Raw genomic sequence first — 11041 nt, 5'->3', positions numbered from 1 at the left:
CACTTTGGCCACTCTTAGTTCCACTAGCAGAATTTTCGGCATTCCGGTCTTCCCCAGGCCTGCATTCTAGAGCAACTCCCTCCAGTTTGTTCTTTCCACTCAGATTAGTGTGAGTCTGAGCTTTGAAAGACACCCCTCCTCTGCCCCATCTTCTAAGGCAGAACCACATTATTTTGCTCTGACAGCCATACAGCTTTCTACATCTCCTCTCCAGCTCCCGACTCAATCCTCTTCAGATCTAATCAGTTTTCTCAAACACTAATTAATAGTTGTAAAGTGACTGCCTTTGCAAGGAGAGCCCTCGGGCCTCCATGAGAAATTTAACATAACTGAGAAGGGATGTATAGTTAATAAATTCATGTATGTGATAATTATTTTTTATGTGATTCAGGTGGATGTAAGGGATTCTATGGGCAGTGAGAAAGAAACAGGGATGTCTGGGTGGCTCAGTTGGTTAAACATCTGACTCTTAATTTTGGCTCAGGTCGTGATCTCAGTCATGGGATTGAGCCCCTCTTTGGGCTCTATCCTTGGTGGGGAGTCTGCTTGGGATTCTCTCTCTCCCTTTCCCACTGCCCCTCCCCCTGCTGGTGTGCTCTCTCTCTTTCTCTCAGGTAAATAAGCAAATCTTAAAACAACAACAACAACAACAAAAACTCAGAACCATAACCTCCAGCTTCAGGAAGCTTACGGAGAATTATAGTAGAATAAAATCATGAATATGAAAAGACATATCAAAGACTACGCGTGTGTGTTGAGAGTATAAAAGTGGGTGTGAGCTAGCCAGTGATGGAGGAGCGGCCAGGAGGGCTACCCTAACAGCACCTGCTACTTACAGGGCTTTTTTCCTATTGTCAGAACAAAAGCATTCCGGGCTCCAAGACCCTTTCATTGCTCCTTTCCACTCCACCATACGGCCTTGGCCCTCAGGTTCTTATGTAAACAGAAGAGGCTGTTCTACAATCGCTTCTAACTGCAATATTCTTCTCTCTTTGCTTCTATCTTATGGGAGACATCTGTGGTCACTTGTCAGCAGCGTTTATCTCATCCATGTGTCCATCTATTCAACATGATTGTTAAGCAACCATGACATACCAGGCACTAGACAAGGGGCGGGACACACAGTGATGGACAAAACCTCATGCTACCTGCCCTCATGGCAGTGTCCAGGTCTCAACTATCAGTTTGGGTTCATGGAGCCCTCCCTTTCCTTCTTTAGCCAAATGGACACATTTAGAATGTAGATGTTATGGACTCAGCAAAATTGGGAACTTCTGGTGGGTACCTGAAGGGCCCAAGACAATAGTCTGCATCTTTCAGGTACTTAACACATTCTTGGCAAATGGTACCAAGGACCACTCTTTCAACATAAGTACTGGCATAACATAATGGCCTTTTACTCCATAGATATTTATGGAACACTGGCTGCTGTCTTGGATGGCTGTGGAAACGTATAAAGACAGTTCTGGGTACAGAGTAGACATTCAATAAAACCCCCTTTAGTGGGGAGGACATTGTTCCAACCCGAGTGATCCGAGCTGATGCTGGTCTGTCTTCAGGGAAATTATGCTCCATTAGGGCCCTGAGACCACATCTCAGTGGCTATATTATTACTGTATTCAGGGAGGTCTGCTAGAAGGGCAAACACAGTGAGCTGGAAACGGAGAGGTGATAAAGCCCATTCATTTCTAGCCAGGTTGATTAGGAAAAAATCCTGGGAGCTGTGTTTTAAAATATGGGAGGAATGTTAGAGAGGTGATAGTGAAAAATGAAAGAGGTCTCCTTCTCTCCTTCTGGAAGGGAGCCTTCCCTCAGTCTCTGGCTTGATTACCTTGCAGTTGAAACCAAGGAAAGTCAAGTAGACCTAGGAGAGAAGATGCCCTCTTGTCTCTAGGACCTTTGGGGTCTTGCTCATTTGCTCCCCAGCTGTTCGGTAGAGATGAGGTGCAGTCTGTGCTGCAGGCAGAGAAAAGGAGCAGATGGCCCCAAGAGGAACTTCTGAGAGCTCTCTGATGTTTTGAAAGTCTATTAGTTAAAGAAACCAAGGCATGCAAAGCAGGACCTCTTTAAGACCAAAAGCTTTAAAAACGAATTTTAATTAATGAAACTGTAAGCTGAAAGAAATGGGGGAAGAGACATCTCTCTTTTTCCATCTTTGCTCTTTGTCTGCACCTGCCCCCAGCTCACAGGGGCGCCTCCGCCAGCCCTTGCAACACCGGGGGCTGGGCATCAGGCCAGCCTTTCTTAGACGAAATCCAGGCTGCCAGGTCACCCCGCCCACCACACTTCCCCCGGCTGAGGCCCACCCCTCTCCTGGGAGACACAAAGGGCTTCTGTGACTCAAGCTAGAGCTCACAACCCTCCTCTTTCTTTCCAGCAACAGGGTGAGGTTGTGGGGAGCATCTCGAGGAGGCAACCCTGGCCTGACTTGCTATGTTACAAACAGCATGGATGTTTCCATTCCTCAGTCCCTGGGGCCACTGCTCCAGACCTACACGCCTACTCCACTCCAGTATAGACCTTACGCAGAAATACCAGGGGTCCCTGTTTGGCTCCAGCTGAAGTTGAGGGCAGGGGTAGTCTGGAGAGGAAGAGAATTTATAAAACACTTGCTCAGGATACATTGGGAATGGTACAGCTTGTTTTGCATATGGATCCTCTGAAGAGCCTCCTGGTGATCCCAGAAGGAGGTGTTCTTAACCCAATTTTACTCAGCAAGCGACAGACACTCAGAGATGTTGCACAATTTGTTCAAGGTCCTATAACTGTTAATGTGGTTGTAGCAAGACTTGAGTCTAGAACTGGTTGATGCCAAAGCCTTTGTTTTTTCCTGTTAGAGTTCGTTGCTTAGGGTTTGAAATGAACAGCCTGGATTTTACCAGGTCAGGAGAGATGAGAAATGTCTGCGCCTACTTCTCCCCGTCTCCCACCCCCAAGGGTCCTAGGCTACTCCTATCAAAATACCCCTTCGCCTTGGACTGACATGGTCTGGTGGCAGGAGCCAGAGACTGTGACGGTGAAGGAGGCCGCACAGAATAGAGTGCTGGGCCTGCCACCAGAAGCGTGTTTTTTCCAGTCTGGAGGACCCCGTTCTTCCCCCTGTGAGAGAAAGGTGGTTGATTGGACAGATTGCCTGATCTTCTCGGGTCTGTTTCTTAACTCTGAAACACAGGTCATAAGATAACTGCCAACTTCATGAGGTTGTGGTAAGGGTGAAGCTAATATGTACAAAGCTATTATTATTATTATTATTATTATTATTATTATTATTATTATTCCTGGGTGTGAAACTTTCCAAAATTCTATTAATTTAAAACAAACATATGGGAAACACATACTTAAATCTGGGTGCCACCACTTTCTTTGATTTTCATCTTTGTGTGTGTGAGTGTGATAAAGAGTTGGGAAAGGTGAAGGTTGGTAATGTTCACTCCTCTGTGGTGCTTGCTTGGATCAGGCCCTGGCTTAGTAGGCTCTGCACTAAATGAAAAGAACAGAGAGTATGGGGGAATGAGGAATTACAGACGGGAGAACCTAGGCTAACCCTGTCCAATTCAAATATAATGACCGTTGCGTTTGTGACTTTCAATTTTCTAGTAGCCACATTTTAAAAGCAAAAAAAAAAAAAAAAAAAGCAAAAGTAAATTAATCTTGGTTCTTTTATTTAATTGGAGCCATCTAAAATATTATTTCAATGTACAACTTATGTCAAAATTATTAATGAGATATTTTACACTTACATTCTTTTGTTCATAGTAAGTCTTTGAAAGCCAGTGTGTATGTGACAGCCAGCACACCTCTCAATGTGACCTAAGCCATGCTTGAGGTGCTCGGTAGCTGTGTGTGCCCAGTGGCTCCTAGACTGGACTGCATAGACCAACCCCTCTCAGAAGCTTCTATCTGCTAAATCTTCCAGAACATGTGTTGCTGCCTGAGTATTTGGAGTGGAAGGAAAGAAATCATTCTTCTTAGGAGCCAGGCAAGGGAAGAAGGGCCTCCTTGGTGCCCAAATTGGCATCCCTGTGGTCTTAACTTTCAAAGAGCTCACAGTCTCCCTCCCAACACTTCCCTACAATCCGTGACTCCCAGGCACCATTTACTTTTGCTGAGGCATCAGAGTCCCCCTAGCAGCAGCCCTAGATGTAGCTCCATGACTCTGTCCTTGCTCTCCTGTTTGCTGCTAATTCGTTCAATAGAGCGAAAATGTTCTTTGTGGGGGGAAAGTGGAGTTGAGAATAAAGCCCACCTCTGGTTCTGGCAGCGAAAATAAAATGTAATCTGTGGGTTCCAAGTTAATTCTGTGTGTTAAGATGGCAGTTTCGCCTGGCTGCATATGGTAGAAGGGTTCATGGAGGAAGGGATTCGAGAGGTGGCTGTGGTGCGCTCACACATGGCTGTTTTCCCAACAAGGCGGGACCCCTGGAACTGTATGCATCGTAGGGAAGTCACAGTCTACACTCCGCAGTGAGCATCGCTGTACCCGGCTGCCTGGCACACATCTGCCCTTCTTTGGTGACTGTTCCTCCATTTGCCTTTCAGGACCAACCCTGCCTTGCTGCAAACCCAAACTTGACCATCATTTTCTGTCTCCTGGGACCTTGACTTTTGTAGGGGAGTGATGTAAGAATGGAAAACAATTGGAGCCACTGCAAGGCAAAGAGAGCGGTTTGACTTTCTTCTGCTTTTGGCCTGGCTCCCATCATGAGGCCCAGCTGCCCAGTCTTACCTTCTATTCTCCTAGCAATCCCACATCCTTCCAGTAGATTCCACTTCTCCCCTCTTTTAATTTAGCTGGGATCTATGTCTGTTGCTCTCGACCAAACACAAACAGATGCCCACTTTGAGCAGCAGGTGGATTTGTGGTCTGGCTCAGGCTCTGTAGCCAAGAAGAGCAAATAAATAGAAAAGGAAAAGAAGGGGGATTAAGTCATCAAACCAGAGATTGCTTTGCTGGCCTCCAGTGGTGGCAAGGGTGGGAGGGGGCTCTCTGTTTCCAGAGCTTTTTCTCCTCCCCTCGCTCACTTCTTACGATATCCCTGGGAAGTGTGATCTGCACGTTAAGTGAGGCGGCCTGCCCAATGGCTCAGAGGTGGCACAGAAAGACCTTGATCCAGACTCTACGTGTGATGCTTGCCACTGCTTTCTGTTCCTAGGACAGAAAAAATCAGAGAGATGGCCACTACTGGATGACATTTCCTTAATTGTATTCTTTAGAATTGTAGGACTTCTTACCATTTTAAGAATTGGAAGGGACTCTTGGAGAGAGGCACAGAGAGAGGCCCTTATTGCCACGGTAAGTCTGGATGGAGATGAGCTGGAACCTACTCTCCGAGCTTCCAGTGGAGTGTTCTGGGCTCCTCCCTACTCACAGTGTGGTCCCTGGACCAGAAGCAAGAGCATCACCTGGGAGCTTCTTAGAAATGCAGAATCTGTGCCAGCCCCGACCCCCTACCTGGCCTACAGAATGAGTTACAGAATCTGAATCTGCATTTTTATCTGATGCCAGGTGGTTCTACGCATGTGAAAGTTTCAGAAGCTTTTTATATACCCGGTGAGATATTAGTGCTTTGTGTTCCTGAAGGAAACAGTAAGTCAATACATCAGGGTCTGGTGTCTAGTCCTGTGAGGAGTTCCCTCTTCTTGAAAGCTTCCATTTGGAGTCACTTTTGAGGAGGATCCCTGCAAATTGTGAAATTCAATCTCTTTGTCTTTTCAATAAAAGCCACCTGTGTGTTAGGCCTGAGGACTTTATAGCTAATTAATTACAGAGATACTTGCCTGTTGCAAATGGAAAAACTTAACATGATCCTAATCGGTGAGTTTATTAATCTATCCCTGATCCTTTTGACTGACATCCATGCTCAGATTTTATTCTTCACAGCCTATGAGGTTAAGAGACGGATTCCCTGATTTGTTTCCCAAGAAACAATGGCGTTCGTATGTCCTGATGTGACCCTTCCATCCCGCCCTCGTGGATGGTGTGGCCCTTGCTCCCAGGAGTTTATAGTCTGGAGTTTATAGTGTATAGTTCTAATGGGAGAGAAAAAATTGTTCTCAACTCCTACATTTTACAGGAGAGCAAGACAAACCACTAAAAGTTGTGAGACCTGGCCTAGGCCAAAGGGCCAGGAGAGACTGAGAGGAGGTCACAGTGGGAGTCTGGAGCTTTCTGAAGAGCAAGGGAAAGCCTGCCTATGGGTGCAGGGCCCAGCCTCAGCTGTGGGGCATCCTGAGGCTGAGGCAGGGGGCAGGGTCCCGAGTCAGGGCCGGACAGGCACAATGATACCGAAAGACACAGTCCAACTTACTCAGGGCTGTGATTCATAGCAGCTTATATTCTTACAAGCCCCTGTGAGGTGGATCTTGTGACTGACGTTTTACAGATGAGGAAGATGAGGCTAGCGGAGGATGCAAAATTCAGCCAAGATCCCATGTCGGGTAAAGGCAGTGCCCAGGTGCGTTGCCTTACCCTGCTGCCGGCCCGGAGGTGGGTCACTTGAGCTTCCGCCCGAGTCCAGCTGGGTTACAGTGTTGGTGGCACAAGGCTGGAGGTAGAGATGAAGTGGCTCCAGCTGCCGGAGAGGAGGCGTGCCAGGCTCGGACTACAGCAGGACTAAGAGACATCAAGTCACAAAGAGGGAGGATTGGTGCTGAAGGAATCCACGTGCTGGACCCTTCTCCCTGGTATAATGCTGCACAGTGAGAACTGTCACCTGTCCAGCCTCGGGGACACTGAGCTAGCCAAGTGCAGGAGTGGGTTGGCTGCAGGGCTCAGCTGAGGGTGAGGTCTCTAAGGTTGGACTCATGAAAGTTTGGAGACGGAGAGTGGCTTGGGGGGGTCCAAGAGTGAGGAGAGGCTCTCTTGAAGAGGAGTAACCTGCTTCCCCACTCGTCACAAGGCGAGTGACCAAGACCTGTGCTCCTGGGGGCTGGCCATGAAGACCTTGCTCTGTTGGGTTCTTGTCCCAGGACACACCTGGGGAGCGAAGGCTCAGATTCCAGAGCCAGACTGCTGCTCTCCTCTAGTCTTGAAGGACAGAACCATTGGGTGCCCCGACAGCCGAGCCCCAGGCCATGTCTGACTTGCCCTGACTGCCCCCAGGGCATGCGGAGTCCCCTCCCAGCTGCCGATGCCGGACCTTCTCTTCAGCACAGGCCTGAGTGTTTCTCCAGAACTTCCTGTTTGCCTGCGCTGCAGAGTCGCACGGGTCCTACCCAGGGTCATCTGGTGCAGCCCCAAGTGGGAGATGGGGGTCAGCCGTGTTCTCCCCACTGCTCCTCTGGGTTCCGTCCACCCACACAGCCGGGTCCTCTGGGACCACTCTCATTGCACCCTAAGGCCAGGGGAGCAGAGGCCCTGTATCCAAGTCAGCTCCCAAGAAGGTCAAGGTGACCCAGAAGGGCTTCTGGCCAAGATCCTTTACTTTTCTATTTTTTATTTATTTATTTTTTGACTTTCCACAAAGGCCAAGTAAGTGATGACTTCAGGACATGGCGTTCCAGAAACAACTGGAGGGAGGAACAGAGTCCCCCTTGCTCGGGGAGATGTAGCAAAAGTACCAAGTACCGAGAGGGCGAGATCTTTGAGCATCACGTGGTCAGAGGACCCCTGTGCTGGTTCAGCTCCCAGGGCCTGCCTGGTGGGTGCTGAGCTTGCAAGGAGCTGTCAACAGAGAGGCAGAATGAATGTTCCTGGAGGGCAGGGACTAAATCAACACTCGTGCTGGAAAAGCTCCAGCATGTGGGCCTGGAAAATGTTCTTGCAGCAAAACAGAGTTTTCCGGGCGGCTGCTATTCCTTTCACAACCTGACTGAAGTCACTAGGCGAGGGTCTGGCTGCCCTGACTAGCCTGGGGCTGTTCCCCAATTAGTTCGATTGTTTCAATGCTGAGAGAATTATTGAAATACAACAGTGTATTCGAACATTCTGTCTGGGGAGAACATGAGTCTGGCAAATGATGGGCAAACAGGCTTTTGAAGCCGAGGGTTCTGGAGCCCTGAGGTAACTTGGTCTGGGGCCTCTCCGCTGGTCACTTCCTGAAGAGACCTTGGTCTGTGACGAAGCATCAGACAAACAGGATGGCTAACGAAGAGAGTTTCCTTCAGAGTTGCATTAGCTACCACTCCTGACGCCCTGCGAGGCTGGGCCTTGGGTTCTGTATCACCGGGGACCCCTGACCTGAGGGCTTCCCGCCGAGTTTGGCCAGTGGAGGCACCAGGTGGAGACCCGTGGGCTGAGGGAGAGGTATGTTGGGATTTTTCCAGTCTGTTCCCACTTGGAGGCAGCTGCGGCCTCCCCGTTCCTGCATCACACACACAGTTGGGGCTCTCGTGGGGCTCCTGGGACACTGTTTTGCTCCTCCGCTCCTTCAGAGCTGCCCTTGCCAGCATTGTTGCTGTTCTCGCTTGTTCCTGACTCTTGACTTCACCCCTTTGCACCTGCCCACTGCTCCACCTTTTCTGGAGCAACTTTGGTCAAGGGTCAAGGCAGAAGTCAAGGGTCTTGAGTTGAGGCATTGGAGTGCTGGGCGGTGAGCTGGGCACTGGGCAGGGGAAAAGGAAAAGCAGGCCGGGGGTGGGGGGCCTGCAAGTTCTGCCCAAGCTCCTCTTTTAACCAGAGCAGCCTGACTGGGCGGCTGGGGAATATGAGGGCTTCGGTCCCATGTGGGAACCTGAGCTGGGTCCCTGATGGATGATGCTTTGTTCACCTTCTTTCTGAGCCCTGGGTCCCGCACTGCCCTGACTCTTGAGTATTGGTCTCTATCAAACATCTGGCACCCAAACTCCATCTTACTGTGTCCTCAGAACCCAATAAATTCGTCTATTTATATCCAGAGCAGCAGAAGGTTGACATGTCGCAAGGATCCCTCAAGCTTTCTTTACATGGAGGAAAGAGAACTCCGGGAAGGCAGCTGACGGCCCTCACATTCTCTCGTGCCCCCTGGGAGCTCTGCCTCCATGTAGGGAAAGCCTGTCATTTCTGATTAGGGACGGCAGGGCTTTGTGCAAACCCGGAGGGTTCGAAACAAAACAAACAAAAGGGATATTAGAGGAGGTAAAACCGTGGAAGATGAGGGAGTACATTTTATATATATTTTTTAGATATTTTTTTCTCTTTACGAAAGTAGAAACTGGAGGGAAACACAAGTTTGAAGAGTTAGGAGAGTCCAGAAGTGTCAGTAAAACCGTGGAAGATGAGGGAGTACATTTTATATATATTTTTAGTATTTTTTTTCTCTTTACAAAAGTAGAAACTGGAGGGAAACACAAGTTTGAGGAGTTAGAAGCATCCAGAAGTGTCGCATCCAGAAGTGTCTGTCTTAACATCAGGTGAGATTTTGCTCTGAAACAGTGTGCATTCACTAGGGTTAGGAAACAGGAAAAAAATCTTTGCTCCATGACCTAGACGTTTTCTGTGGCTTGTGTCGCCACATCTGACCACCCCTGTATCGCCATGTGGCTCCTAACTAGTGGTTTTGCCACCTGCTCCCTCGCTGGTGAAAACTTCATACCCACGGTCCTCTCATTCCCTCTTCTCCCTTTTCCTGATTGCTTCCCCTTCAGGATCCCAAAGGCATGGCTTGGTTTAAAGGGGAGTCTCAATGCCACCTGGAGCCACCCTGGTACTGGCTGCTACCTTGGAGGTAACTCAAGCAAAATATCCCCTTAGTGGGGGGATGTTGAGCAGAGGTGCTGGATCCCTGGCCAGAGATATTGGCTGGAGATATAACCAAGGTGTGATATAAACACACCTGGCTGAGGTTCATTTATGACATCACAGGTGCACCAGTGGATCACACAGGCAATATCCCTGCTGACATAGGGTGAACACCATGTTGGCTACCCAGAGTGTAAAGACCTCGAAACTAGGGCTAAAAGTAAAGCTAAGAGACAGGTCCCAGGTGTGGAGACACTCTGACCATATGGGTGACCATATGGGTAGGACTAGCAGACTGTTAGAGATGGGGAGACAATCCGGAAGGCCAACAGTCTGCTAGTCCTACCCATATGGTCACCCATATGGCCAGAGTGTCTCCACACCTGGGACCTGTCTCTTAGCTTTACTTTTAGCCCTAGTTTCGAGGTCTCTCTTTATATTTTACAGCTCAGAACTGGCCCTGCATTTCTTCCAGGTGGTCTCTTAGCACTGGTCCCTTTCTATGGTGGGGAGGGAGATCGCACATGGAAACAAAGACCTGAGTATGGTGATGGTGTCCAGCCAGTGCTGGGGCGCATGACCTGAGTATGGTGATGGTGTCCAGCCAGTGCTGGGGCGCATGGGGAGAGAGTCAACGACAAACGACTCTTGATATTTTCCAAGTCCTGTGATTTCATACCTGCCAATTCTCTCCCAACCTGTTGGATGGTTTCATACCTGCCAATTCTCTCCCAAGTCTGCCCAAGCCCATTTTCCAGCCAACAGATCAAAAAGAAAACACGTTCAGTTTTCACAGTTTTATTGAGATGTTAAGAAGAAACAGCCAACATATACATTCCTCATTTCGTCACGATTGGCATTTAACCCACACGATAGGCTCTTCTCTGGCCGTCATCCTCTCTTTGCTGCCTGGTGCTGTGTGAAGTCCACCAGGACAGAGCCCACGGGTGGCATCACAAGTGGGAGCGGTAATTGCGATTGGCTGTAGGGGAAGGACAGGTTTGCAACAGGGACAGCAGTTGGAACGTCCCCATTCTCCTCTTCCTGCCCCAGTAGAAATTAAACAGGAAATTCTCCACGAGGGAGGGCTCCTGTTTGATTGCTCGCCTGCTCATCCTTACCATCATCGCCCCGTTTCCTACTCTTCACGCTGCCCTTCCGGTATTTTCTTTTGCTGCCACCTCTCTTGACTCCCTTGTGAGGAGCTCGGTTCTTGCCCCTCCTCATGCCATGGCTCTTTAATTTGCGGCTGGTAGACATTGTAATTTCTGCCAAAATGAGGGGCTTTGCAGGGCCGGGAGGCCAGGAGTCTGGGTATTTAAGGCCTTAGCCATTGTGACCGTGAAGGGGTGTGGCTTAGCAGGTGGGTGGGGCTCCACTGTG

General features: G+C 49.1%; 1 protein-coding gene and 2 long non-coding RNA genes across 3 annotated transcripts; 1 reads left to right on the top strand and 2 right to left on the bottom strand.

The window, feature by feature from the left end:
• Nucleotides 1-2115: 2115 nt before the first annotated feature.
• Nucleotides 2116-6215, bottom strand: LOC144306252 (uncharacterized). Its single transcript, XR_013373324.1, has 3 exons — nt 5233-6215; nt 4727-5149; nt 2116-4646 (listed from the first exon to the last, which is right to left on the bottom strand). It is a non-coding gene; the product is annotated as an uncharacterized LOC144306252 (long non-coding RNA).
• LOC144306253 (uncharacterized) lies at nt 6187-9645 on the top strand. The gene is made up of 3 exons (XR_013373325.1): nt 6187-8245; nt 9249-9330; nt 9565-9645. It is a non-coding gene; the product is annotated as an uncharacterized LOC144306253 (long non-coding RNA).
• A 795-nt stretch (nt 9646-10440) lies between these two features.
• TNP1 (transition protein 1) lies at nt 10441-10982 on the bottom strand. The gene is made up of 2 exons (XM_077885707.1): nt 10780-10982; nt 10441-10640 (listed from the first exon to the last, which is right to left on the bottom strand). Exons 1-2 carry the CDS (start codon nt 10916-10918, stop codon nt 10612-10614), a joined length of 168 nt encoding a protein of 55 aa, XP_077741833.1. The 5' UTR covers nt 10919-10982; the 3' UTR covers nt 10441-10611.
• Nucleotides 10983-11041: the final 59 nt, after the last annotated feature.

Source organism: Canis aureus, chromosome 36, assembly GCF_053574225.1.
Source record: "Canis aureus isolate CA01 chromosome 36, VMU_Caureus_v.1.0, whole genome shotgun sequence".
In the NCBI taxonomy this organism is placed as follows: Eukaryota; Metazoa; Chordata; class Mammalia; order Carnivora; family Canidae; genus Canis; species Canis aureus.
Note: the sequence above shows the minus strand (reverse complement) of the source record. Positions and strands in the feature narration are given on the sequence as shown.